Source organism: Mytilus edulis, chromosome 11 (genome assembly GCF_963676685.1).
Source record: "Mytilus edulis chromosome 11, xbMytEdul2.2, whole genome shotgun sequence".
Lineage (NCBI taxonomy): Eukaryota > Metazoa > Mollusca > Bivalvia > Mytilida > Mytilidae > Mytilus > Mytilus edulis.
The window spans coordinates 33,138,919-33,166,249 of NC_092354.1; the positions used below are offsets into that span (position 1 = coordinate 33,138,919).

At 32.3% G+C, this 27,331-nt stretch overlaps 2 protein-coding genes across 2 annotated transcripts; both read left to right on the top strand.

Moving 5' to 3' along the window:
* The first annotated feature begins 5,351 nt into the window (after window positions 1–5,351).
* On the top strand, window positions 5,352–6,341 carry LOC139494205 (uncharacterized). The gene has a single exon (XM_071282379.1). It carries the CDS (start codon window positions 5,352–5,354, stop codon window positions 6,339–6,341), a length of 990 nt encoding a protein of 329 aa, XP_071138480.1.
* A 14,757-nt stretch (window positions 6,342–21,098) lies between these two features.
* On the top strand, window positions 21,099–26,352 carry LOC139494206 (ATP-dependent DNA helicase RecQ-like). Its single transcript, XM_071282380.1, has 4 exons — window positions 21,099–21,377; window positions 23,718–23,872; window positions 25,534–25,661; window positions 25,967–26,352. The coding sequence occupies exons 1-4, from the start codon at window positions 21,099–21,101 to the stop codon at window positions 26,350–26,352; spliced, it is 948 nt and encodes a 315-aa protein (XP_071138481.1).
* The last annotated feature ends 979 nt before the right edge of the window (window positions 26,353–27,331 follow it).

Below are 27,331 nucleotides of genomic sequence, written 5' to 3' on the forward strand. Positions count from 1 at the left end.
TTAGTCATAATCAGACTAGACAATTTGTATGAAACTTAAAAGGCTTTAATAATACCTTGTTACTACAGAAGCTGGAACAGGTGGAATGAAATCAGCAACAGCAGATACATCATCTTGTAATGTTTCATTCATATTAATAACATTCCTGAAATGAAAAAAAGTTAACAAAAAATTAAGGAAGCTCACATTTATTCATATAAAACAATTTATCAAAATTACGCATAGAATTAATTAGTGTACGACACACAGAATATTTTTGTATTTTCAAAACTTTAAATTTCCAGAAATACTATGCCCCTTACAACCCCTAGGGAAGGCATTTTATGTGGTGGTTGTATATCTAAAATATTTAATAGATGACCATTCAAAACATTAAAAAAAAGTCATATGAAATGAGTTGTTGAAAAAAAAAAGTTGAACGTGTTTTTTTTTAACTAAATAGTTAGTTTATAGTATAAAACATATACTTGTTTTAGTTGAAACTCTCATGTTTTAATGTAAAACTTCATGAAATGTACGGATCATAATAAATAAATTATAAATGTCTAGTAGATAATTAACCTCATATCTCATTTCTGTTTAAAAGGTGGGTTTATTGGTTCCATGAATTTCAATAATTAAAAATATCCAGATTCTACCTTTCTTTTATTGAGAATCTGCATCTTCTTTCCATTATAATAATGGATCAGCAGGCATATTATGAAAATGCTGATGGACACAAAACACATTATTTCCATGATCATGCTTTCATCTATAATAAAACATTACAATAAATAATCTTAATTATTAGACATTGATGGCAGTATATAAAATAATTTAGTGGTTTTTTTTTAAAAGAGGGTTTTCTTCACCACAGGTAAAATTTAAACCAGACTTATAATTCATAGTATGCCAGACGCGCGTTTTGTCTATAAAAGACTCATCTCATAAAAGCTGCATAAAAATTTTGTTTTTCACCAATGATTTTGTTATAGTCTTATAAACCCAAAAATCAGGTTAAAAAAAAAGTTTAATTCTAGAAATATTTGGCTCCTCAGAGGTGTACATCCTTAAGGTAACATCTGAATGATTTAAAAAAATTTGTTTAAATCTAATGAACATTGTTGTATTTTTTTTTAATGCAGCTGTAATTGGTTCAAGTTTTCTTCTAATATAATTATCAATACATACTAGAACATACTCTTAATCAAGCGATCAAATTAAGGTGACATATAATACAATTATAAAAAAGTTGTCAAATTAACTGAAAAATGTACTATTTTCAATAAAGCTGTGGCTGGAAAAAGTTTACATCTAATATAATAAGGTTTATCACTTATAAGATAAACCAATTTAATGAAAGAGATTTGATTAATATATTTATTTTCCTTAAATGACATATTTTATCATTCGGATCCGCATCTCGCTTCCGGCTTATAAACATCACGTGACTTCAGCCTCACATTTGAACAAGCCGCTCTGGATAATTGAAAGTTTAACTTTTTTCGTCAAAAAATCTTCGACATTCGCAACTTATAGATTTCTAATCAGATATGAAACCACCGAAAAAGCCTCGTAATGTTCCCATAACGGTTTCACAGCAGCCTGCAGGTCCAGCAAAGAAATTTAGAAAGGGCAAAGTGCCGTCAACACGAGGAGCACTTTCAAAATCACAGAACACGACAAGAACCGTACAAGTTTCTAGAGCAGCGACAAATTCTAATTTGGCAATAGCTAGGTGTCAAGTTATTAACATTGTATCAGACGCACATCAGGAACCCCCATTCGTGCTTTCAGGATTAAAGATGAGATGGATACAGAAAGTCAAAATGGCAACGAGGGAGACGCACCAGACAGTACAAGGGGAGATTTGTTACCACTGACTCCACAACCTGGCTCCAGCGGGGTGATGAGTCCAGAAAACAACAACCTTGGTATGTTAACTGTCTAAAATGTTTCCCACGGGCCGGGTTCTCAGAACTTCTGGGTATTTAGATACTCGTTTACAAGTGGACCAATCCCCTTCATACATTTCAAGTGTTTTCGATCCCATTTCATCCCATATTCCGGTCAAAATTAAAGAAAAAATATGGAACAGTGAGTTCGTTGACCAGAACGTTCTTCTAAAAACAAGTTTCCTAGTTCAAGTCAGTATATCAGATATGATAGCATATTATATAATGTGTACTCTCTTGTAAGGTGAACATATCTGTCTGGCAGGTATTATATAATCACCTGTCATTTATCAATAATTCAACATAACTTGAGGTCCTCTGATGTTCAGTACTTCAGTACTTTGTTGTCTGTCATCTGTCAATTGTCTTTTGAATGCACATAGCCTCTTTATTTCTTTTTTGACAGAACTATTTCAATTCCATATTCTTATTGTTAAGATTTTCCTAACAGAGCAGTTCAATGGGAGTTTATCTCCCTCAATGGTCATTGATGTTAGCTACGACATGAACTAGTGTGTATCACAAACACAGAGCAACAGCCCCGATTGAATTTTAAGTTGAAAAGTTCCAAAATTAAAGTTTTCCAATTGATTTGAGCCCAGTTTATGTAGATTGGACCGAAAAATGATAACAATGGTAAAAAAGAAGATTTAATTGAAAAATAAGAGTTTAAGATTGATGTTTTTAATTTTCAGGGCAATTTTTTTTTTCACTAGCTATCAGTTAATGTGTGCCATTATTACAAAAAAATACTTTTCATAGAATTGTCAATTAACATCCTGTATTGCTTTTTTCCAGGTAAAGTGGTTAATTACGTTGTTGGACAGTGCCGGCTTTTTCCACCCCATTAAGGTAGAGGCACAAGAAGTTCTCAAACAACTTTCAGCAGGACGACACAAGCCAGTAAAAAGGGATTTGTCCGATGAAGAGATTGTGCATCTAAAGAAGTTTTATCAAACAGACAATGTAATACCACATATCACAATTTACCATCATGCCACTACCAAAAAGGGATCCTACAGAGACACGTCAATAGGGGAGGCTGACCAAAGGGAGAAGTGTTCTATGGTGCTATTCGACAATTGTGTTGGCAGCATTGATTTGTTTTTTTTCGATGGATTGGGTTCATTCAACAAGATGAGGAGTCCAAGTGCTTTTTAGTGATTCCTAGTGACAACATGTTGTGTCCAGTTGTGAAACTTGCAAACTTATCTCCGCCATTAATTCATTGCACGGACCTAGGACAATTATGGATACCGCAACTACCCGTGTAGTAAAATATTTATAAGACAGATGTGACAATGTAAATTTCTTTTCCAATTTCCAATATATTTATATCAATACACTAGTATAATGTTTAAACCCTTTTGCCTTAAAATGTACACACATGTTCAAAAATAAATCTTTGGCATTTATTTCAATTTTTCAATTATGAGTTTTCAATATTTTTTTACGGGGGGGGGTGTATATTTCTGAATTCAAACTAAACTAGTATACATATTTGTTAAATGGTCAGCTGAAGCAGAATTTTCTCATTGTATTGACGCCCCATTGGTGGCTTTCATCTGTTTTCTGCTCTTTGGTCTGGTAGTTGTCTCTGACCTATTTTCATTCTCAAAAAGTATACGAACCCTTTATTTAATTCAACTGTGTTGTTCCTTTAATAATATACTTTCAATTCATAATTTTGAAAAGTAAATAAAATTTAAACAGAGTAGGGCACATCCTTAATTACAGAATTATATAAAGAAAGTTTAAAGGAGAAGGAAACCCAAAATACAATATGTGAATAGTTTAAAAAAAAGTAGTGTAAGCGTTTCTTTTTTTTTTTTTTTTAAATATATATAATAGAATGGTCAAATGGTCAGATGAAAGTAGGCAATTTTGAATTTCCCGCAATTTTATAGGCAGCGATATTTTGTGGAACTCTTTAAAATTGAAGAGCACAAAGATCGTAGTTTGCTACGTCACACCGTCTATTCCGGTTTTCCTGCTAAGCTGAAACATCACAGAACGTCAAGCCATTAACAGTACAAATACAAAAGTAAGGTTGGATAAAAGCTTTTTTGAAATCCCTGAACCAAAAAAATCCGCGGAGAAAAGAAAACGTGCAAACTGTGGATCGACCACCTACGGAATGACAATTAAGCTAAACATGGACACTCCAATGGAGTTTAAAGTCGTGGTGTATGCAAATATTATTTTGAAGAAAACTGTTTTGATAGAAACTTAATGGCCGAATCTGTGGGTTCAAAGGAACATTGAAACTGAAGCCGGGAATTCTTTTACTTTTCGTAAAATCAGTATAATTGCACCTCTCCATACCATGTACGACACATATTTTATTTTACCTGTGTGACGTACAAAATATAATTGTCTATCCAGGTATATCGCAAATATAAACTGCCGGTGACAAAGTAAACAAGAAGTAGATATTTTTGTCCGATCAAAAATGTAAATTATTTGTATAAATAGACACTATTAATATTGGAACACCAGTGTCAGTGATGCAAATACTATAATTTATTTAGAAGATGTTGGAATGAAGAGATAAGAGTTATCAGTTACACACATTTATATTTTATTTTGATGTCTCACCAAATTCATACACATAATGGCGGACACGACAAATACACGTGCATCGAAACCCCGAGCTAAACTCCGTGATTGCTTAACGGGTAATGATCTTGACATATTAGATGAAAATGAGCAATTAAATTCTGATGTAATTATAACAGATGAAAAAATTGAAACACCTGTAATTCACACACAGTGTGATGGGGAAAACAAACAATGTCACTTTCAAGTCGCTACGTTCTGAATGCTGGAAGCAAGCCATTATCAACCACTTTGGCCCAGCAAAGGCATGTCTATTAAAAAAGGGCAGTGTAATTAAAGTTATTTTTGAATCCGAAAAGAATCATAATTCTACCGTGAAGATTAACTTTTATAAAACGGGATCAATTGTAATCCAAGGGCAGAATTGCACCCAGTTCTCGGACAGATACTTTGAGATCATCAAGGGCAAAGTTTATCAAAACAATAACAATGAAACATCTGTTCCAAATTTGAATAACACTAGTATTATAGACAATGACGATGAGACTATTCCGAAAGTTCTAAATGATTCAAATGACAAAGTGCTTGATAGTTTACACGTTGAAGATGATTTCACGGTTGCTTCTACGCCTATTAAACAGTCAGTTGTCAGTGAAACTAAGTTAACACCAAAAATCAGAGTACTGCAACACAGTAAAACCATTGAAGTAAAATTTAGTGAAATTAACTCAATATTGTCCGTAATGGATTAAACAATGAAATCATTTGTTGAGAAGCTAGCACAATTGTATAGTATTCAAGAGAAAGTGCCACAACACGTCCAGTCAGTCATCACAAATTCATTTAATACTCAAAAAAATGAAATGTTTCATTAAAGATAAGGTGAAGCACTGCAATGGCAGTCTTGACTCTCTTCACATAAAATCAAACGTGTTAGATACCCAGCTAAAACAGGTCATCTCAAAACAAGATGAACAATCAACATCAATTGAATCTCTTTCTTCAATAGTCACTAGTTTACAGGACCGTGTGGAAGAACTTGAAAATAACAAGAGAACCTGTAATGATAATGAAAACCCTTCCGTACACAATGACATAAGTCAGGTAGAAAGTACTCCGATATCAGATATCAACAATACCTCAACAAAGTTGTCACAGGTGAACAAAACCAAGTGTGATGTATTGATTCTTGGAGATTCTATTTTACGTCGTATACAACCTAAACGTTTTACCCCACAAGGTAAAACTGTAGTTCGCTACATTCGGGGAGGTGCAAAAACATGCACAAGCTTTGTTCTGAAAAACGGTCAAAGATATGAACCAAAAAATATTCTTATTCATATCGGGGCAAGGGATTTACAAGGTGAGGGAGTGCGAGAGGATGAATTTTCCCAATTATTAGATCAGTGTACTAAAATGTGGAATAACTCTAACATATATGTCCTACCGATCATCTATAGAAAGGACTTCCATGACGATATCGTGAATGAGGCCAATAATATCATCGAGTTGGTATGCGATCTGTACCCTAGTATCCATAAAATTGAACGTTTTGAGCCTAGCTACGATATGTTTCACGATGATGTCCATTTGAATTATGGAAAGGGGCTACCAGCTATTGTGAAACATCTTAAGATCGCCCTGAACATTTCATACACAAATAACACCCAACACCAACGAAATCGAAGACAGGGTGACAACAACTTTAGCAGATCAACTCACCAATCATCTTATCGCCGCGATGGACCAAACATGGCAAATCATAATACAAACATGAATTCACATCAGAGTGTAAATCCACTTCATGGTCATAGTTTCAACCACCAGTACCCACCATCATTCAATTAACAACACATGATGCCATGGTTCCTACCAACAAACCAAGCAACGAATAATCCGAATTTAAATAATTGGAGAAATCCATGGTCTGTTCCTCCTTTTGGTCAGATTCACTTTCCACCTCCGGATCAACAACATACACACATATAACTTGTTATTTTGCACTGATTGTTAAATTCTAGTCGTACATGGTTGTTAGTCATAATTTTGTATTAATCATTATTTTTCATTCAATTAGAAAAATGTAATAGCTCTTGCTTGTTCTTATTTCTAATTATAAATACATGTACATGTAGTATAGCATGTGTATACATTGTATGTTTTGATTTTTTTTTCTTTCTTTCTTTGTAATTATGATAAAATAATTGTATCATTTTATAACTCTGAAATCTTCTATTCAACATCTTTTTATATTTTATTTCATGATGAGACCTTTAGCAAAAAAAGTTAAAAGTAATGAAAATCTTTTAAAAATTGGCATGTGGAACATAGAGGGTCTCTCAAGTGAGAAAGCAAATGACCCACATTTTCAAGATATAGTTTCTAAATTTAGTATTGCTAGTTTTGTAGAAACCTGGATAGGTAGTGAATCTATCCAGGATATTTCCATTCCTAATTTTGAATTAGTCCACTCTAGTAGCAGGAAAAAGAATAAGAAAGCAAGAAGATATTCTGGAGGAATTAATATTTTTGCAAAAAGTTCAATTTCCAAAGGGTTGAAATCTTTGACAAACAGTCATCCCGATATACTCTGGATAAAACTAGACCATATGTTTTTTAGTATTAGTAGAGATGTTTTTGTAGCTGTAGTTTATATATCTCCTGAGTATTCAAGTTATAATAATAAAAATAATGATATAGAATCAATTTACTCTATTCTGCTCAGTGATGTAGAAAAATATAGTAGTATGGGTGACATCATAATACAAGGTGATTTTAATGCATATACAAACACCCAACTTGATTTTATTGAATTTGATAATGTAACTGAACTTGTAAACTTAGATGATTCAGAATATCTTCCTGATAGGGTATTGTCAAGGAATAATCTTGACCACAAACACACTAACAATAGTGGCAAATTATTATTAGATATGTGCAAAGAAGCCAAAATCAGAATTTTAAATGGCCGAACAATTGGCGATTTAAATAGTCAACCAACTTGTATAACATACAATGGTAGTAGTGTTGTAGATTACACACTTATCTCAGAAGAATTGATTGATTCAATAGGATACTTTGTAGTTCATGATTTTACTTCCCTTTCTAACCATCGCCCAATTAGTTGTGCAATGTTTGCTAATTTTTTATCAGTGCCGTGCGATTCACACCAACTAGACTCTATGCCGGGTAAATTTCTTTGGACTGATGAAGCAATTGCTTCATACACAGAAAATATACAAAGTCAAATGTTTAAAAATAAATTGGAAATTTTATAGCCAAAAGCTTTAATGACAGTGACTCGATTACCGAGTCATTTAATTCAATTTTACTAGACTGTGCTAAACAATCAGCTAAATTCATTAATAAAAAGCCCTTACAAAAAATGAAAAAATCAAACAGGAAACCATGGTTTTCACATTCCTGTACTGACTTAAGAAATACAGTTAAAAGCTATGAGAAACTAGTTAATAAAAATCCACTCAATGGACAATATAGGAAATTATATTATACATATAGATCAAAATTCAGAAGACTTTGTAAACATGAACAAAAAATGTATAAACAAAAAATTTGTAAGGATATAAATGATAATATTGAAAAGAATCCAAAATCATTTTGGGCAATGTTAAATAAGTTGGATAAAATGCATGACAATGCTGACTCCTTTCAGGACATACCTCATGACAATTTTGTTCAATTCTTTAAAAAGTTAAACAAAAGTGATGATAACTGTATAGATGAAATAATTAAGTCTATCAAAGCTCTTAAAAATGGGAAAAGTACTGCAATGGATTTGGTATCAAATGAAATGCTTAAATATGGAGGTCAGGCTATATTAAATCCTCTCACAAAGCTGTTTAATTTTATTCTAAATATTGGCTAATTCCCATCTAAATGGGATGATAGTTTCCTAGTCCTTTTACACAAATCTGGAAGCAAAATGGACCCTAGCAATTATAGGGGCATTTCTATCACTTCTAACTTGGGGAAAACTTTTTAATAGAGTCATTCATTCAAGATTACTGAAATTTGTTAATAACATATCTCTTATCAGTCAATATCAAATAGGATTTAAACAAAATTTTCAACTGCTGATCACATATTTTCTTTAAAAAGCATTATTGATCACTATAAAAGTAAAAAGAAGAAAGTATTTGCTGCTTTCATAGACCTACGTAAAGCCTTTGATACCATATGGAGAGTAGGCTTATTTTATAAACTTTTGAAATCAGGTTTACCTAAAAAGCTATTTAATATTTTTTCTGCAATGTATGAAAATACTACCACTAGAATTAAATTTTCAAATGGTCTTAGTACTGCATTCACTTCAGAGCGAGGTGTTAAACAAGGGGATGTTTTAAGCCCCACACTTTTTTAAATTTTTATTGATGATGTTGTAAAAGATTTATTCAATGGTAGCTGTGAACCAGTTAGAGTTGGTGATTTGTCTGTAAATTGTTTATTATATGCTGATGATATTGTATTACTATCAGAAAGCAAAACTGGTTTGCAAGCCAGTCTCAATACTCTTAGTACATATTGCTCAAATTGGAAGCTACAGGTTAATGTTCAAAAATCAAAGGTTTTAGTATTTAACTCTAATGGTAAAACATATCTAAATGAGTTTTTCTATAATGATAATGTCATACAAACTGTCTCCAAATATTGCTACTTGGGAATAATGTTAAAGTGTAATGGCAACTTTAACTTGGCTGTATCCTTACTAATGGAAAAAGCTAGGAAAGCATGTTTTAAGATTAAGAAAACAATTGGATTGGATAATCCTTGTAAATTTAAAATTATTTGATTCATTAGTAAGCCCCATATTGCTGTATTGTAGTGAGATTTGGGGTGTTTTTGATAATTCGGGAGACAAATCCATTTTGGAAAAATTCCATATGAAATTCATAAAAGAAATCCTAGGTGTTCATTGTAAAGCAATTAATGCTGCTTGTAGAGCTGAACTTTGCAGGCTACCGTTATGCTCAAAAATATCATTTTCTTGTTTTAAGTTTTATGATCATATTTTAAGGTCTGAAAACACACTTATATCCAAAGTTTTTCTGGCAACTGAAAAAAATAACCCCTGGACAAAGAAACTTTATTCTATTTTTAAAAACCTAGCTGGGGGAAACTTTTCTATTAAACAATATCTACCAAGTATTAAACAACGAGTGATTGATCAGTGCACACAGGATCAATCATCAAAAATTCATGATTCATCAAAACTAAAATGTTACCAACAATTTCATAATTCAAAGCAGCGTAGTTCTTATGTTGATGTTCTAAGTAATAGATTGAAAGGTCATCTCTGTGTAAAATTAGATTGAGTGCACACAATCTTGCTATTGAAAAGGGGCGATATTTAGGTTTAGCCACTGACGAACGAGTTTGTAATGTATGTAAATCAGGTGAGGTAGAAGATGAAAATCACTTTTTACTGAAATGTGAAATTTTTTCAAACTACAGATTTAACTTTAAAAATAAGATATTAAATATACTTCCTACATGTTGTAGTGAAAATCAGCTAAATATTAATAGTTGTACTAATAGTAATTCTTTAAAAGTCCTGAAAGTGACTAGTTCTTATATATATATAAATGTCTGATGTATAGAAACGAGATTTTATCTTCTTAATTATAACATATTTAAATACTAGTAACTGTATGCTGTATTCATTGTTGTAATGCATTGTAATATGGGCCTTTGCCAATTATTGTAATTGTGTTTGTGCCAATAAAATATTTGTATTTGTAATGTGTTAGGGAATGCCACATCCGCGTGGTACCAACTAGTTACTAAGTGGAATTGTCTATGGGATCTGGAATTTTTAACTACCGATTGAGAAAGTAAAATAATTTGAATTTAAATCATCAAACGAAAAATGTATGAAATATTAGTGTAAAATCTCTTTAACATGTTTAATGATGATGACCTCTACTGTAGTGTATTATGAAATGTTCAGTTAAGGTGTCGATATAAATATAGATCCAGCGGTTTGATCATTCTACAACCTTGGCAAGGTTTACTCTACATTTTCCTAATCAGAAAATGCCTGTATCAAATACAGGAATTTGCCAGCTGTTATCCGTTCGGTTGATTGGTTTCAGCTTTTGAATTTGCCATTTGATTAGGGACTCTGGTTTCGTCGAAGTTCAGTATTATTGTGATTTCACTTTTTTGCAGGGAAATTAGTTGGAACAAATGGTGATATTCATATGGCACAAATGAATCTCTTGTTTATTTGTTATTGGAGCAAGGCTTTATTTATGCTTCCCCAAAATAAAAGTTGATACTGACCTGAAGGTTATGGGGTATCGGCTAATATACCATGAAGAGTTGCAGAATTTGGATATAAACGTTCTCGGAAATTGCATTTATATGTATTTTTTACCAAGAAAAAGTCTTTGCTTTCATAATTAACCGCCAGACACTAGTACAACAGATCTGGTTTCAGCACTTGTTTTAGTAGTCCTCATCATTGCCATTGGTATCATGCGTAACGCTATGGCTAAAAAAGGAAAAGGAGTGAGTCTAAAACGTGATCCTGTGCCTTATCCAGTACCATCCACAAATGAATTTTCTGAAAAACAAAAAATAAATGAATATTTGATGTGACACCAAGACACCCCAAGGGTGACTGGGGTATAGAAATATGGTTACTTGGTCTTCTCCCGACCGGCAGTAAAACGCTTGCCGAAGTTGGGCGTCCGTTTGGCTGTGCGGGATGTATCAAGTTTGCAGTCACGTCCGGTCAGAAAGGGTCTCTCCATTTTAATCAATCTCAATCATGCAACTAACATCAACCAGTAAATAAATAAAAGAAAACAGGACTGTATTCAGATAAAGAATACTAATTTTGACAGGGAAAAGTATCTTGTTTTGTATGGTTGACGTGTGGCATAGTTCATTGTTAGAACTCTTCTTTTGGCATTAGAAAGACAATTTGATCCTGGATCATGAGTTGAAGCATATTTTCTACCTGCATCAATGTTGTTATTAGTCAGTCCTTCAATAAAACTTAAAAGTTCAGATTTGGAATAGTTCTCTACTATCAAAGACAAAATCTGGACTTAGGCTGTGTAATGTTTTGCTTTCTTGTCAGCAGATATGATTGTCTCTGTAACGGCATCAGGTTTTTTTTTTTCGTTTCAATAGTCTTCAATGTCATGCATTCATAAACTCGAGTCATCAATTTTACACCTTGAGATGGAGCAATTATTCAGAAGATATACAGAACATTGGTGTTGATTAAGAATTTCACCACTCCAGACCCTTTTGTTTTCCACATATTAATATCGCAAATAATTAACAAGTTCCGGGTCGAATCCGATACCAATAGTATATTCACCTGTTACCTTATCTGTACGTTTCTCATCTGACATGCTATATGTTCTGGTAACTGACAGAAAACCCTGGCCGTTTTTGGCACAACTTTTTTTAATCTTTTAGTCCTCGATGCTGTGCGACTTTGTGCTTGTTTCGGCTTTCAAACTTTTGTATTTGGGCATCACTAGTAAATCGTGTGTGTATAAAATGCACTTTTGGCGTATTAAAATTTTCAACTTGTTGCCTTTTGTTGGCTGTTGTTCGTGTGTCAATTGTATTCTCCAATTTATTTATATTGTAGTCCTGTAGTGTTGAGTTGTCATCTTAATGTTATATTTCACATGGCTATAAAAGGGGAGGTTTGGCATGCCACAAAACCAGGTTCAACCCGCCATTTTTTTCTTTAACAATGTCCTGTACCAAGTCAGGAATATGGCATTTGTTATATTATAGCTCGTTTCTGTATGTGTTACATTTTAACGTTGCGTCATTTGTTTTCTCATATTTGAGTGTAAATTCACATTGCGATAAGACGTGTCACGGTACTTGTCTATCCCAACTTCATGTATTTGGTTTTGATGTTATATTTGTTATTCTCGTGGGATTTTGTCTGTTGCTTGGTCCGTTTCTGTGTGTGTTACATTGTAGTGTTGTGTCGTTGTTCTCCTCTTATATTTAATGCGTTTCAGTCAGTTGTAGTTTGTTAGTTTGTTACCCCGATTTTGTTTTTGTCCATGGATTTCAGTTTGAACATCGGTATACTACTGTTGTCTTTATTTGTCATAACACCACCAGCATTCTTTTCTTTTTATTTGAATGAGGTAAACACCTTACTGAGAAAACATATTTCCGTGAAAGGGAAAGCAGGTCAATACAATACACACCATTATGCAATAAATCCCACAGCTGGAACTGTCCTGTTGTTTGGAATGAGTTAGTACCTCTAGGTTCCACTCTTTATCTATAACAGCAGCATCTGCTGGAAACTGGTGTAGAAGTTGTCCAATAAATTTTCTGAAATGAAAACAACAATTATGACATTGACCATTGACCAGTTACATTGGACTGATATCTTTTTGAAAAAAGATTTGCTAATTCTCTTTATAAACCTAATGCAACCTCACTTTCACCTTGTATAACTGAATTGCATGTAGTTTGTAAATACCCAGATGTTCCCTTTATATGACAGAAATATTCCTTACCCAAAAAGTTTAAGATGTCATTAAAGAAATGTCATAGATGTTTCACAGTTTGAATAAAATCTGATAAGCGATGAAATATATATTTGTATGTTGAAACCAGTTCTAAGTGGTTTATAAAATTGCTGTTTTTATTGCAATTGTAGGCAACATTATCAATATGTTCAAAGGATATGTACTGTGTCATATTTGAACATATATGAAAATGATGACTGATTTGAATGGTTGAAGTAAAATGATTGTGCTCATTTATGAAATGTTTGTTGTTGAGTCTTTGGTACAGCAATGAGCATTGATATTTTTTTTTATATTTTTTTTACAATATTTCCAACATGTTCTTACTTCCATTTTAAAGGAACTGTCCTCGTCTGAAAATCTGATTCACCCATTGGATTAAAGAAGATAATCCTTCCATTTAAAGGTTCTGTAATCTGAAATAAACAGGTTAAATAAAAAATCTATCATCATCTCTCCTCATAAAAGCACATGCATGCACATCTAATATACAGTGTACTATAGAAAAAGCAAAACATCTTAAACTTTTCAGTGTGGTGTCAGTCAGTCTTATCACATTAATCTAGCATGCTATGCATTACTAAATAGTAGCACAATGTTTCAGTCAGGGTATGGTTATGGCCTTACCAATATTAAATATGCAAGAAGATAAGGAAATGTAGCTCTTATAAAAAAATGTGTATTTTAATAAATTGGCGTGCATGCCCTAACCGTTTTCTGGTTCATTTCGATCTTTCTTACCTAGCATATATTATTTTGTGAATATTGAATTTGCGTTTTTTTATAAAATGACAATCAACAATCAATTCTGTTACGTGGACATGGTAACTGGTTTTAGAAATATTTTTTTAAAATTTATTAAATCATTGTTATTTGGATAAGCGGTGATTATATGACTGAATAAAAAAAAAAAGTTTAATATAAAGAAACTTTATATTTAGAGATCACAAAAATACGCTATCGTCGTAGTTTTCTTGCTAGTTCGTCTCCAAAAGACGATGGCGTGTAATTAAGAATATACATATATGTACAAAGACTCTCAAAATTTATTCAGATATGTTATCAAAATGTTGACAAAATATAGCTGTTTCTTTTTAGAAGTGAGAAATGTGCAATATGGATGCTAAAAGGAAGCAGCATACAGGCGCATATGATGGTGGGAGCTTGAAAGCACCATGCATCCTTTCAGCAGCCAATGAAAACCGCCGTCGCAACTCAACCTAATTTAAATATTAATTTGGGCATATGCAGAATATTTCCCATCCGACCTCTGTTTAGAAGAATTAACTTGAAACAGTTTTGAAATTCTAAATTTTTTTGATTATAACAAACCATTTGTATTAGTTTATCATTATATCTGTATTAGCCATTTGAAGTTTTATAAGAAGTGAATATATATTTTTGCAATCAAGTAACAGCACACATTTCAATATTAAGAATCAGTTTTTTTTTAATTTGTTTACGTTGAAAAGGTACATATTCAATGTCCTGTGCTGTTAAATAATTTATAAATGACAAAAGGCACTCTACAACTTTTAAACTTTAATGTCATATAACCTATGTTTCAACGTACAAAATGCCCGAAACCAAGATTTTTTAGATTATTTTTGTTGGCACTTAAAAATTCTTGGACCGTTGGTCTAGAACTTCTGTCTTCCAAGGATAGTTGGTACATTTGCTACAAAAAACCAAGAAAGGGATTGATTTCCGGTTTGAATGGCTGACCACGGTTTTCCAAAGCTCCGGGAATAACACAACAATTAATAGTTATGTACAAATGTGAAAGTCACTCCAACCATTTAAACAATTAACAAAAACGCTAATTAACATCCGGAAACTATCGGATACTCTTTAAAGAACAAAACACAGAAGTTTTATACTTTGCAACATGAGTAATCAACATAGTGAAAATCCGGACAATGACAAGATGGCCGGCTCCTATGTCTTGGCACTAAAACAAAACAACAACAACTTTTCCAAAGATAATGCAGAACCTGATGGCGAATATTTCAGCGTCAAGCCTGTATTCATTCTAGAATCAGACATTTTCGGTAACTCAAAACCCGACAAAAACAACTACTTAACTCACACAGAATTGTTTAGATGTATTGATCTCACAATACCAGCTAACCATCTAAACGGGCTTCAGAGAGTCATTGGAAGTGTATGGCGCATATACCCAGACAATGAGAAGGACAGAGATACACTTGTGGTTAATTCCATCACAATAAGGAAAAAACGCATTGAGGTATACCCCAGAAACCATAAATATGTAGAAAAAAGAGCATCCAACTACTGTAAGGATAAGAATAAAAATCATTCCGCTATCCGCCGATGATGGTCAGTTGTTAAGATACCTGCAAAATTGGCACCTCAACATACTCAATTATCACAGAGAAAGATTAAGGATCGATGGGTTGGTGACAGAATTTTTTCATTGCGAACCCTTTTCACACACAATTCCTAGAAACGTAAAAATTGGCAAGTACCGTGGGCTCACTTTTTATAAGGGACAAATAAATGAGAACAACACAGACATTGAATGCTCCAAATGCTTGCAAAAAGGACCAAAAAAAACAAACTGTAGCAATGATTAGAAATGCAAGACATGTGGTGCAAATGGACACATCTCAAAGAACTGCACCTCTGAATTTGATCAAAGCGTCTGATGAAGAAAGTGAAAATGAATCGGAGAAAGATGAGGAGATTGTTCCATCTCAATCGACTGAAAATCTCTTACACACTGATGATACTCCACAGAATGAACAAACAGTAAAATCACCGAACTTACCAAAGACACTAGTAAAGTAGATGTACCAGAACAAAACCTATCTCCTGAACAAAACTTTAAAAAAATGAAAAAGAAAAAAGCATCCAAATCACAGGAAACAACTCACGGTCCACTGGACAAATATCTTGGGACAACCCCGCAGCAGAAAACAACAAAACGATCTGCCACCACACCAACCGATACTTTGCATGACCGTGAGATTGGCTCAACAAAACCAAGGACATCCGAAAACCCCTACCACAAATTAAAATACAACCATGAATAATTGTAAATATTGTATTATATTTTTTACTTGTTTGTCTATATTTCTTTTTATGCAGAAAAAAAATATAAAAAAATTAAGTCAGAGTGTGATATAATTCTAGATTATATATATGTAATGAACTGTGTATGATATTGTTTATTTTGAGAAAGGATGATTTCCATTAGCCCCATTCCTTAAATCAATAAATAAATATTTCTGTTCTCAATATGCGATCCAACAAACAAGAGATAAGAACAAGTCAAGTTGTGATAAAACAATCACAAAAATAGTTTTCCCTGTTTAAGAAAAATACAAACAAAAAATTGTATTGATAATCAAATTTATTCAGACGCAAATAATAAAGAATTACAATACAATAAACACATTAAATAAATATATATTTGAACTGTTTATAAAACACAGAATAGCTATTAGAAATAAAATTAAAATGAATAAAATAGATCCAACAAATTTAAAGTTCATAAAGAAACTATCCTTGATGAATATCAATTCATTAATCCACATATATCTGAATTCAATTTCTCTGTTTATCTCAATAGCTATCCATAACAACCTCTCCATGATACATCCTTGGTCTATAACAAATTATCCGTCCATTTTAATCCTTATATTAGTAGAACCTATACAGAGTCCTATTTTACATCACGTAAACAACATTTGGATATCTCATGTAATCCACACACTAGGAATATTTCAAATGTTTCATGTAATCCACAATATAAATTTTTTTTGTCAATCCTACAAAAGTCAAATATCATCATCCAACATGATACTCGGTATAAAAATGCAAGCAATGATAATGCAAACTATAATTATTTCAATTGTTTCCGTAAGTATTGTAAACATGGTAAACTCCTACATCATGAACATGGTCCTACAATCTCATTATACTGTTAAAATAACAAACCTAAAAATAAATAAAAATGAAATTATTATAAAAATATTTTATGATAATAAGCTCTTTGTTTCCGGGTTGAAATGAAAGCAGTAGAAATTTATGAAACATGGGATTTAAGATGTTCACGATCAAATTGAACTGCAGTCAATAATCAATTATTCTAATGTTAGAACTATAAAGAAGTCGGAAACGATTTTTAAATGAAATCAATGAAAAAGATATGTTCGTCATCGAATCTCCTTATATGGGCATTCGCTATGCTAGTTGTTGCATTTCTTTGTTTGAGCTTCCTCCTTGTGGTCATTTAAATTTTCTCAATTGTAAGTAGTTTTGTCTAATGCTTTTCGTTTTTATCGTCTTTCATGTACCATAGAATGTGAAGTAGTCCAGTTGTTTTATATGAGGATATCAGATAATTTGTTTTGGATTGACCAGGATTGAGAATAGAAAATTTTGAAATGAAAACTGTGTACTTGCCTGTGCTGGCTATATGTTTCAGTAAGTAAATTTGTTTGCAAATTTATAATCTGGAGCAAATATAATGGTATCATCCCTAACATTGACATCTGTTTTAATACGAATGTCGTCAAGTAACTTCTTTAATACCAAAATGTACTCATCCCTAAAGATCAAAACTGGTGAAGCAAAGTTCAACGTTTAATTGTAGAAGTCGTAGGTATGTTGATCTTGTTTCACTGAGAACATTTTTTTCGACGCTATCTATCGAATTTGTAATTACCAATTTAATGTAATCCCTTTCAAGAGTGCTGTGAGTGCTTTGATGTTCTCTATTGCTTTGACCAGTTTTGCAATCTTTAAATAACACGAATTTTAAATTAATCCCACCGCTGCCACCAGTTGTTGTGAACTTACGTATTTATAGAAGAAACGGGTCCGAGCGGGTAAAATCATACATGGGCTTCACAACAAGTATATTTGTCTCATTAAACAATTACCACAACTTTATACGGCAGTTACGTTTTTATGCAAACAACATGTAGAAATACAATACTTTATTATAATACACAATAAATATACAACACAGTTCATTCACACAGGAATACGCGAATAAATAATAACAAATGAACAACCAACGTTAATGTGTTTGAATTGCCGATCGCGTTATATTTAACAGGGGAAACTACGATCTATAAATAGGGCAAAGTATATATTTCGAATCTGATGCGGAGATCAGTAAAATAATACAGTGTGTAAAATGTATGCTGTTTACCTTTTATAAAATATATATCAAGTCAAATATCAATCTTCTTATTCTTCGATGTGTATATCAACTTCACTCTTCAAAACTATATAAACAATTGCTGGGCGGAAGTTGACGTCACCAATGAGAAAGTGAAAGTACGAGAACAAATATAACGTTACGTCGTGTAAATTGTACTTTCACAACATGTCTATTAACTTAATTCTATACCCACATTGTCTTGGATCCTTGGTCTAAAGTTATAATGTCATGTTTTATCATCAAAATTATCAAATGAATAAACATTACTTGTGATATCCTGTTAAAAAGGTAATAACCAAAATGAATATATATCTTTCAATTTAAACAATTGTGTATTGGTAACTAATTGTATCTGTTTCCGCAAGAATTGGATGAATCGTCATAGATCGTTTTGAGATTCGGGTTCACTGAATTGAGGTTCTGTAGTAGCTATCTTTCAATTGGCGATTGACCGGTATGGTATTGTTCCTAACATCACTAAGGTAAATTCTTATGAATTGGTGTAAGGTACTGTTTGTCTCCTCGTGGTTGATAAATTTCTGTCTCCAACTGTGGAGGTCGTTCGAATCGTCTCTTCCTTTGTCGTTTTAAAGAAGGTTTGGGTTTTGCGAATATTTCTGAAAATTAATAGTGGAAGAAATGTCATTAGATTTTCTAGCAAACAAATGATTGATATTACTTTCTCTACGTTGATACGATTGTATTAGATTTATTGACATATTTACGCCTGACAACTTTCATTGTTGTTTCTGTTGTTTTGTCGTCGTTAACATATTCAACAGCTACACTCTCTTCTTCGTTAATTTCTTTTGCAGATGACGTTCTAATTATGTCCGAAAGTAAGGAAGGACTACAAAATAGTCTTGATAAACTTAACAATGTTTGTGATGATTGGCAACCAATCTTAAATATTAAAAAGACAAAAAAACTATGGTTATCCAACAACACAGTAGGAAATCCCCCTTTTATAAAACTTAAGATAACATAATCCAGAATGTTACTGAATATAAATTCTTAGGTTGCTTATTAAAATAAAACGGTAACCTCAAACATAGTCTCGAAGAGCTGGTAAATAAGGCCTTACAAGTTTTATTTTTCCTTAGAGTTAAGACATAGTTGGTATCTTTCGAGATTCGGCATGATATCAGCTGTGCGGGGAATTATACAATTTAACGGGTAGAAAAACTCTCTAAAGCCCCGCGAAATGTGTTGGTCAGTACAGGAAAAGTTCATTTATGAAATCATATGCGTGAACAATACTTGTAACATCTTTTAAGAGTACACTAACCAATTGGTACAGTGCCATTGGAGGGTATAATTAGTGCTTGTTCTCACATTTTCTTCTGACTTTCTGCTAGTTTCTTTGCATGACTAGGTCCGATGTTAAGTTTGCTGGGAATAACAAGTGTAAAATTTTTACTTATATCATCATGTGGTGTAAACAACTTGTCTACTCCGTTTACCTTCTTTAACTCCTCGCTGATGAGAGCTTGATCTGTTTTTGGAAAGTTTGCTATAGCTTGCTATAGCAATAAACCTTCTAAAAGCATCGGCTTCTAACCGGAAAAGAGACAGACTACTGTGGATTCATTAATATTCGTTGGATACCAATTTTCGTGGATTTCGTGGGAACAGAGGAACCACGAATTTAAATGTTCAACGAAATACATATTTTCTAAAGGAATATATGCAGACTTTTCCAAAACAACGAAATTTAATATCCACGAAAATGCAAGTTTTCCTCAATCCACGAAAATTGGTACCCACGAAAATAAATGAATCCACAGTATCTTACTTTAGGAAGTGTGTCCTACTTCTAGATAATGTAGTACTGGTGTTTGAAAACTTGTAATAGAAAGATGCTTTTGAAATTTTGAGATCTTCTATTTTTTTTTATCTTTAACACTATTGATAATATCAATAATCTTGGCACCTCTGTTTGTTGATACACGGGTGTAAATCATGTCTTTTGTATTTATGCTTTTCAGAAGGGAACTTCCTATCACAAGAATGTTGTTGTTATTATAATTTCTACTAATTTTCTGTTGTTGGGATCCAGTCCCAAGTCTTTTGCCCTTGTTTTCCTGAGAGTAGGATTTAGAGATATTATTAACATCAGGAGTTGACTGTATACACCTTTCAACATTCTTTTAATGCACCTCAGGAGGGGTTGTTTGCATGGCACTGTCCTTTAAATCAGGATGAATTTGAGTTCCAATGCTATTAGTTTCAGGTTTTGTAGTTACCATTATTTGGAAATCATCAGTTTGTGTAGAAGCATCACAAGTAGTAACTTGTGTCCCTTTGTCAGTTACAATGGGTTTATTGTTTATCAAATTCATTAGATGGCAAACTGTTTTCTTTAGTTCAAATATTTCTTCCTGTAGATTAATACTTTCATGATGATTGATGGTAATTGGAGATAAAGTATTAAAATCTAACAACAGTTCATTGGTATCAGGTGACTTCCTGCTGGGAGTTGAAATGATGACAGTATCTGTGTTGATTGATGTCATGCTGTGAACTAATTTTAATTCTGTCTATACACAGTCAGATGTCATGTACTGCACAACCTTATGATTGGTCTCTGACACATTGGAATTTTGTGTAGATCCAATCTGGTTTATAATACTAATGTTTTCTTATCCTCATTATGTACATTTTTAAATTTCACAATTTTTGAATCATTCAGTCTGTGTTATAAAAATGATATAGTTCTTCAATCTCCGGCGCAGAGCTCACATCCGTTCCGTACTTACTTCGTATCACTACACTAAATATGACCTCTGCCACACGTTGTGTGGAATTTGTCTCCAAACCGATTTACAACGCTCATGATTACATAAAGTCTAGTTCATAAAGATGGCCGACTACAAATCGTACCTTCGTGTACTTAACAAAGAAAGTTTTAATTTAAAAGAAAAGAAAAAGGAAATATTAGATATGTTACAGAAGGGAAAGAAAGAAATAATTGGAATTTTACCCACTGGTTATGGGAAAAGTTTGATTTATGAAATTGCACCACTTATGCTTAGCGGCACTGTTATTGTGATTTCTCCACTTACATCAATCCAGGTGGAACAGTATCAGCGTTTGAGAGAAACACCACTCAAAACTTGTATCTTAAACGTGAAGGTGACCGTAAATTGTAGTTAACAATTCAAAAACATTTAATCACTCTGACATTACGAAAAAAGTAAAATCCCACATATAGGAAAGTAATAACCTTTGAACGTACATATTTTTACTCAGTTTTTAAATTTAAATAACTTTCTTAAACTATCCTAGATTTGTATCAAACTTGGACAAAAGCCTGTCTATGATCATTAGATAGTACCCAGTAGTAGATTTTGTAAACGAAAAACAAGAAAGTATATTGTACTAAACAGGTTGGGAACAAACCCCCTGTAAGGTGATTATACCTGTATAAAGGGATAATCCTTCTTCAGAGGGATAAAATACATTGTAATCGCTCTATAGAGGGGTATTTTTGTTTGCACTGGATTGAAAGCAAATTAGTGCAGAATGGCATTTTCTAATTATATTGGCTATAATCTCTAGCATTATATGCATCAACATATGCACATGTACATTACTAAAAATTGGAGTAACCAGTTTTCTGCAAAAGGAATTGTTGATCTTTAAATTTCATGTTAAATCTTACAATAGAAATTCTGTTCAGTGAAGCATAAGTGAGTAAAATTTACCTGATCATCACAGCTTTCAATCATGGTGAACAATAGATTTTATATTTAGTCAGATAAGCAGCAAACTGGGCATGTGCTGGTCCAAATAATTATGATAATTTTCATAGCCTTTCAAGACCTCATAATTATTTGGACTAGGCATGTGCATATTTAATTAAGTACATCAATTGGTGCATCAACTGTTCTAGGTTACTGCCATATTAAATAAGTAGAGAATGCCATTCCGCCCTATTTTGATTTAAATCCAGTCTAAACAAAAATACCCCTCTATACAGGTATAATCACCGTAAAGAGGGTTTGTTCCCAACCTGCCAAACATTGGTAAACAGCTTGGCCTTTGATTGATCTGTCACTTCAGGTTAAAGGTTTTGGTCAAGGTACAATGTAGTTTATATTGCTGAAGCTTGAGTCTTAAACTAAGTACACATGTTCACCACCAGGCTACATGTATGATATGAATTTTCTAATTTTAATGCCAAATAAGAGTTCGGATGCCAATTTCACGGTGCTCAAAACATAGAAAATGATAGTGCCATTGGGGCATTTATGTACTATAGACACATTCTTGTAATTGTTCTAAAATTGGATTTTTACATTTTTTTCTCCTCAACGTTTCATTGACTATATTTTGGTCTCAAAAGAAATATTTAAGAGATCAATGTAATTGAAGTTTTGTGGACGTCCATTGGCAGTTTTACTATCGTAAATTCAGTTTACCTGGCAACGCATAATTGTAGGATTACTGTTATCCAATCTGAACCATTGATACAAAATAATTGCATTAGAACTCATCATCTATAAATTCCATGTATTGAGAAAACTTAAAAGTTGTATATGGAACCTTATACTGCAATCAGCTATTTTACTATACAGATAAAGCTATACGTATAAACGTTAGCTTTATACGTCAATGACCTCAACTCAACTATAAGCCCCGCCTACTTACAACGTCATGTCACAACCATGACAACGTGTAGTAACAATGGTCAAACTTTTATGAATTTAAACCTGTTATGTCTTCAAATTGGTAATTTATATACCATGTTTTTCAAATGTTATTTATTAAATTATTTTCCCTTTTTAATTCCTTAAATTGTCAATGCTTACCGCCTAGACTACGCTCACAGGGAAATACCCCAAAATGGTACCCCAGGGTTTCATATTTTTATTATTTTTTTATTTTTTTATCGATTTCAGTATAAAAACCATATACGTATAGTGTCTAATTATATGTTCTAAATTCACTGTGTTCAAATGAACATAAAGTATTTATGTGCTAAATCTCTCTAGATTTGATTTTTGTATAGCAAACGTATCTGAGCACAGTCAGATATGTACAACATGTACCTTAATACAATAAAGGCATCATAGAAAAATGAATACATATTGAGGTACTGTCAGGCGCAAATACCATATCAATTTTAATAACAAGATCCACAGGTGACAGATCACCATATTTTATCAAATGTAATTACAGTACAGCGAAAGCGAGAAAAGCAATCGAGTTGAAAGGACCAATGATAATCTGTTTATCGCTATTAAACCTATGACGACGTTGTCAATTTCCTTAGTTTTTTAGCTATAATTTTCCATCTGAATACAGTATAAATGTATCCCATGAAAAACTTATTTGTACATATATTTATTTATTAAATTTGAAGAATTTCCTTAACCCTGTTGGCTCTCGAGCTGATAATATGATCTACAATGTAGGACTGATTAGGGGTCTAATATGAAAATGCCAGGTTATAATCTATATTTATGTTACATACAGGGTAGAATTATCACAGGCCTTGATATAGAAGACGAAATGGTAGATATGCAGTCAAGTACCCCTATAGAAGAAATGTACAATACCAATTTGATTTTTGCACACCCTGAGGCTATTTTTAATACAGTGGAGGGAAGAAAACTGCTAGACTGTGACAGGTATTAAAGAATTTGAGAAATATCATATATATATATATATAAAGGGAAGATGTGGTATGATTGTCAATGAGACAACTATCCACAAGATCCCAAAATGACACAGAAATAATTCAAATTAACAACTATAGGTCACCCTTCGACTTTCAATAATGAGCAAAGCCCATACCGCATTATAAGCTATAAAACGGCCCTGAAATGACAATGTAAAACATTTCAAATGAGAAAACTGACTGCCTAATCTATGTTTAAAAAATGAATGAAAAAACAAACATGTAACACATACACAAACCGCAACCACTGAATTAGGCATTCTGGAATTGTTTTATGAGTACCTAAATAGTTAAACATATATTGGTCGGTCAAATAATTTATCTGTAACTTAAAATACCAATATATTCTAGTCCTGAAATGTCTCTGGAGTTTCAAACATGTAAATGTGTATATTTATGTACACAGTTATAATACCAGACATCCACATATGTTATCATTACAATGTTTATTATGATTTTCTTATCATATTATAATGTATTTTCCATTTTGCAATATCAGAATTATTCTTTCTCTTTCTTTCATAGTATATGATAATGGATTTATTACATGATTATACTTTCTCTTTACCACGCATAGATTCAAATCTGGAATAAAAGCTGTTGTAATTGATGAATGTCACAAGGTTCATGAATGGTACGTTGACTCAAATTTGTGCATTGATTTGTTTGTCTTGTATTATTTATTACACTATACATCATATACATATATTTTTGTACATGTGTTTATTTCATTGTTTGATTTAATTTTTTATTAGTTTCTTTTACAGTTGCTGAATTGAAGATTGAAGTTGTTCTTACAAGTTACAGTTAATTTGACAAAAGTTACATGTTATCAGGGATGTGTTCATTATAAAGTAGCATCTCAATAACATTTTTCTCTTGTCTTTCCTTTTCTTCATGGTTTATTTAATTCCGGTCTTGAATATCTTAAAAGCATTACATGATACTGTTGGTAAGTTAAGAAGGAGAAATATTTTATCAAAAGGTAAGTGGACATTACTCTTCAATATGTTTGTTAATGATTTAATATTGATTTATATGATAAATTTCTACCAGGTAGAATCAATGCTAAAAAAAAACCAATTTCAAATGAAAACGCATTGATGATAAGTGTTTGATAAGATAATGGGGATCTGATATGTTATAGAAATAAAAACCCATTTTAATATAAACCAGGTCTGTTGCACATCTTTAATGCACCTGTAGTTAATCAACATGATTTGTCTGTACATGACCAAGTATTTGTAAATAATTGGATTCTCTTTAAAGGCAAAGGTAATATCTTTGGTAAGCTTGCTTGTTAGCTGAACCGTGGAGTCATTTTTAGGTAAGGTATACTACCCTCCTGTCTATGTAGCCTAGTTCTACAGACAGATAGATTGGTTATCTGTCGACTAGTCTACCCTAAAAGGAGGATAGTTTACCTAAACTAATAGTGACTTCACGGTTCAGCTAGCAAGCAAGATAATCCAAGGATACTACATTTGCCTACACACTCAATGCAATCGGCTGTAATTAAGATCACAACTAAGTGTTCTATTTGAGGAGTATCATAATGTATACAATATGATTGATTAATATAAATTGAAGAAAAAAAATTATATTTTTCAGGGGAAAATCATTCCGTACTGCTTTTAAGCATATTCATGACATAGCAGCTTTTCTGCCAGACGCAGTTAGACTTGGTTTAAGTGCAACAGTATCTCTTCAAGAAGAGAAAGATATAGTGAAAGCCTTAGGTATGAAAACTCCATGTAAAGTCAAAGAAAGTCCTGACAGAACCAATATTTATCTTGAAAAAAATCTGAAGGGTTCATCAAATGATGTTTTTTAAATGTTTGAAAATATATATAAGCCTCTCTGTGATGATTTATGTGTTAAGAAAAAAAAAATTCCTGTTACACTTGTATATATTCCTATTCAATACATGGGCAGTGCAATTGCGTATTGTAGATTTATTTTTAGAAATTCTAATTTACACAACTGTTTGTATGGTGCTTTGTGTAGTGGACAAGACGAAAAAGTCAAACCACTATTTTAACAGATTTAGGTAAAAAGGTTCCAAGAATCAGATTAGTATTTTGTACATCTGTCATTGGTATGGGTTTCAACTCCCCATCTATTGATTGTGTCATTCATACAAAGCCTCCCAGAAATTTATCTGATTTTGTTCAAGAAATAGGACGTGCTGGTAGGGATGGCAGACCAGCTAGGTCAATATTATTTTATTGTAAAAGGGACATATCAAATAATGTACCAGAAATTAAAAATGATATTGTGCAATACTGTAATGATGATACATGTTTACGTTCCTGTATGTTAAGTCAGTTTGGTTTTGAGAAAGGAGACATGATTGATCATGAATGTTGTATGTACTGTAAGGAGAGTTGCACATGTATTGAATGTGAGATTTTAAGAATTGAATTGTAAAGGAGTAGCTTCAATATAAAAAAAAAGAAGATGTGGTTTGATTGCCAATGAGACAACTCTCCACAATAAACCAAATGACACAGACATTAACAACTATAGGTCACTGTACGGCCTTCAACAATGAGCAAAGCCCATACCGCCTGTTGGTCCATACTTTTTCAACAATTTTTGCTAAAATTGCAAAATCTGATGTGATGTAGATTTTGTTCTCTCTATCAAGCAGAAAGAAAACAACAGCAAAACAAATTTAAATAATATTTTTACTGGTTGCGTTTAACAGTCAAATTCTTGCATAGATTTATAACAACAATTATGCAATCTTTAACATTCAAATTCAAATTTTTTTATTTAATAGTTCATGGCATAGACCAGTAACATTATTTTATATATATTTTAGGCAAAAAAAGGTATATTTGCTACATTGTAGAATGAAATGAAACTCATCTTCTATCACCTTTAAATCATTAAAAAATATGATTTCTTTCATTTCTTATAGTACTGACTTATTTAAACAACCCAAAGTATAGGAATTAATTTCTTAAGATACAATTGAAAAACTACATTTTATACCACATTATGTGACATACTTATAGAATATTTTACACTTTGCAGAACAGTCTTATAAAAAAAAGGTTAATTCTTGCTTAGCTTAATCAACAAGACACTGTCTTATTAAAGATAAATTTGAGCTGTCTAAATTCAACAACTACTGATTATCCCAATAATAATTCGAAATAAGATTATGTAACAATCATTTTATATATGTTGCCCAACTCGTACATTTTGAACAATTAAACACAAGTTCAGTTAGTTCTTAACAACACCTTTAATATACAGTTGTCATCCACAAAAAAAAATATTGGAAAATTACACTTATACTGAAGTGGAAATTCACCTCATTCACATTTCTGGTTGTTCTCTTGTGAATCAATAACTATTCACAGCAGTCCAAATCAACTTTTTCTATCATAGGAAAAAT

What these genes read in the sequence shown, in the direction of transcription:
- LOC139494205 (XM_071282379.1), top strand. Translation starts at nt 5,352, where the DNA reads ATGAAATGTTTCATTAAAGATAAGGTGAAGCACTGCAATGGCAGTCTT.
- LOC139494206 (XM_071282380.1), top strand. Translation starts at nt 21,099, where the DNA reads ATGGCCGACTACAAATCGTACCTTCGTGTACTTAACAAAGAAAGTTTT. An exon ending in AAACTGCTAGACTGTGACAG is followed by an intron (nt 23,873 to 25,533) that starts GTATTAAAGAAT and finishes TATATTTTTCAG; the next exon opens with GGGAAAATCATTCCGTACTG. An exon ending in AGATATAGTGAAAGCCTTAG is followed by an intron (nt 25,662 to 25,966) that starts GTATGAAAACTC and finishes CTATTTTAACAG; the next exon opens with ATTTAGGTAAAAAGGTTCCA.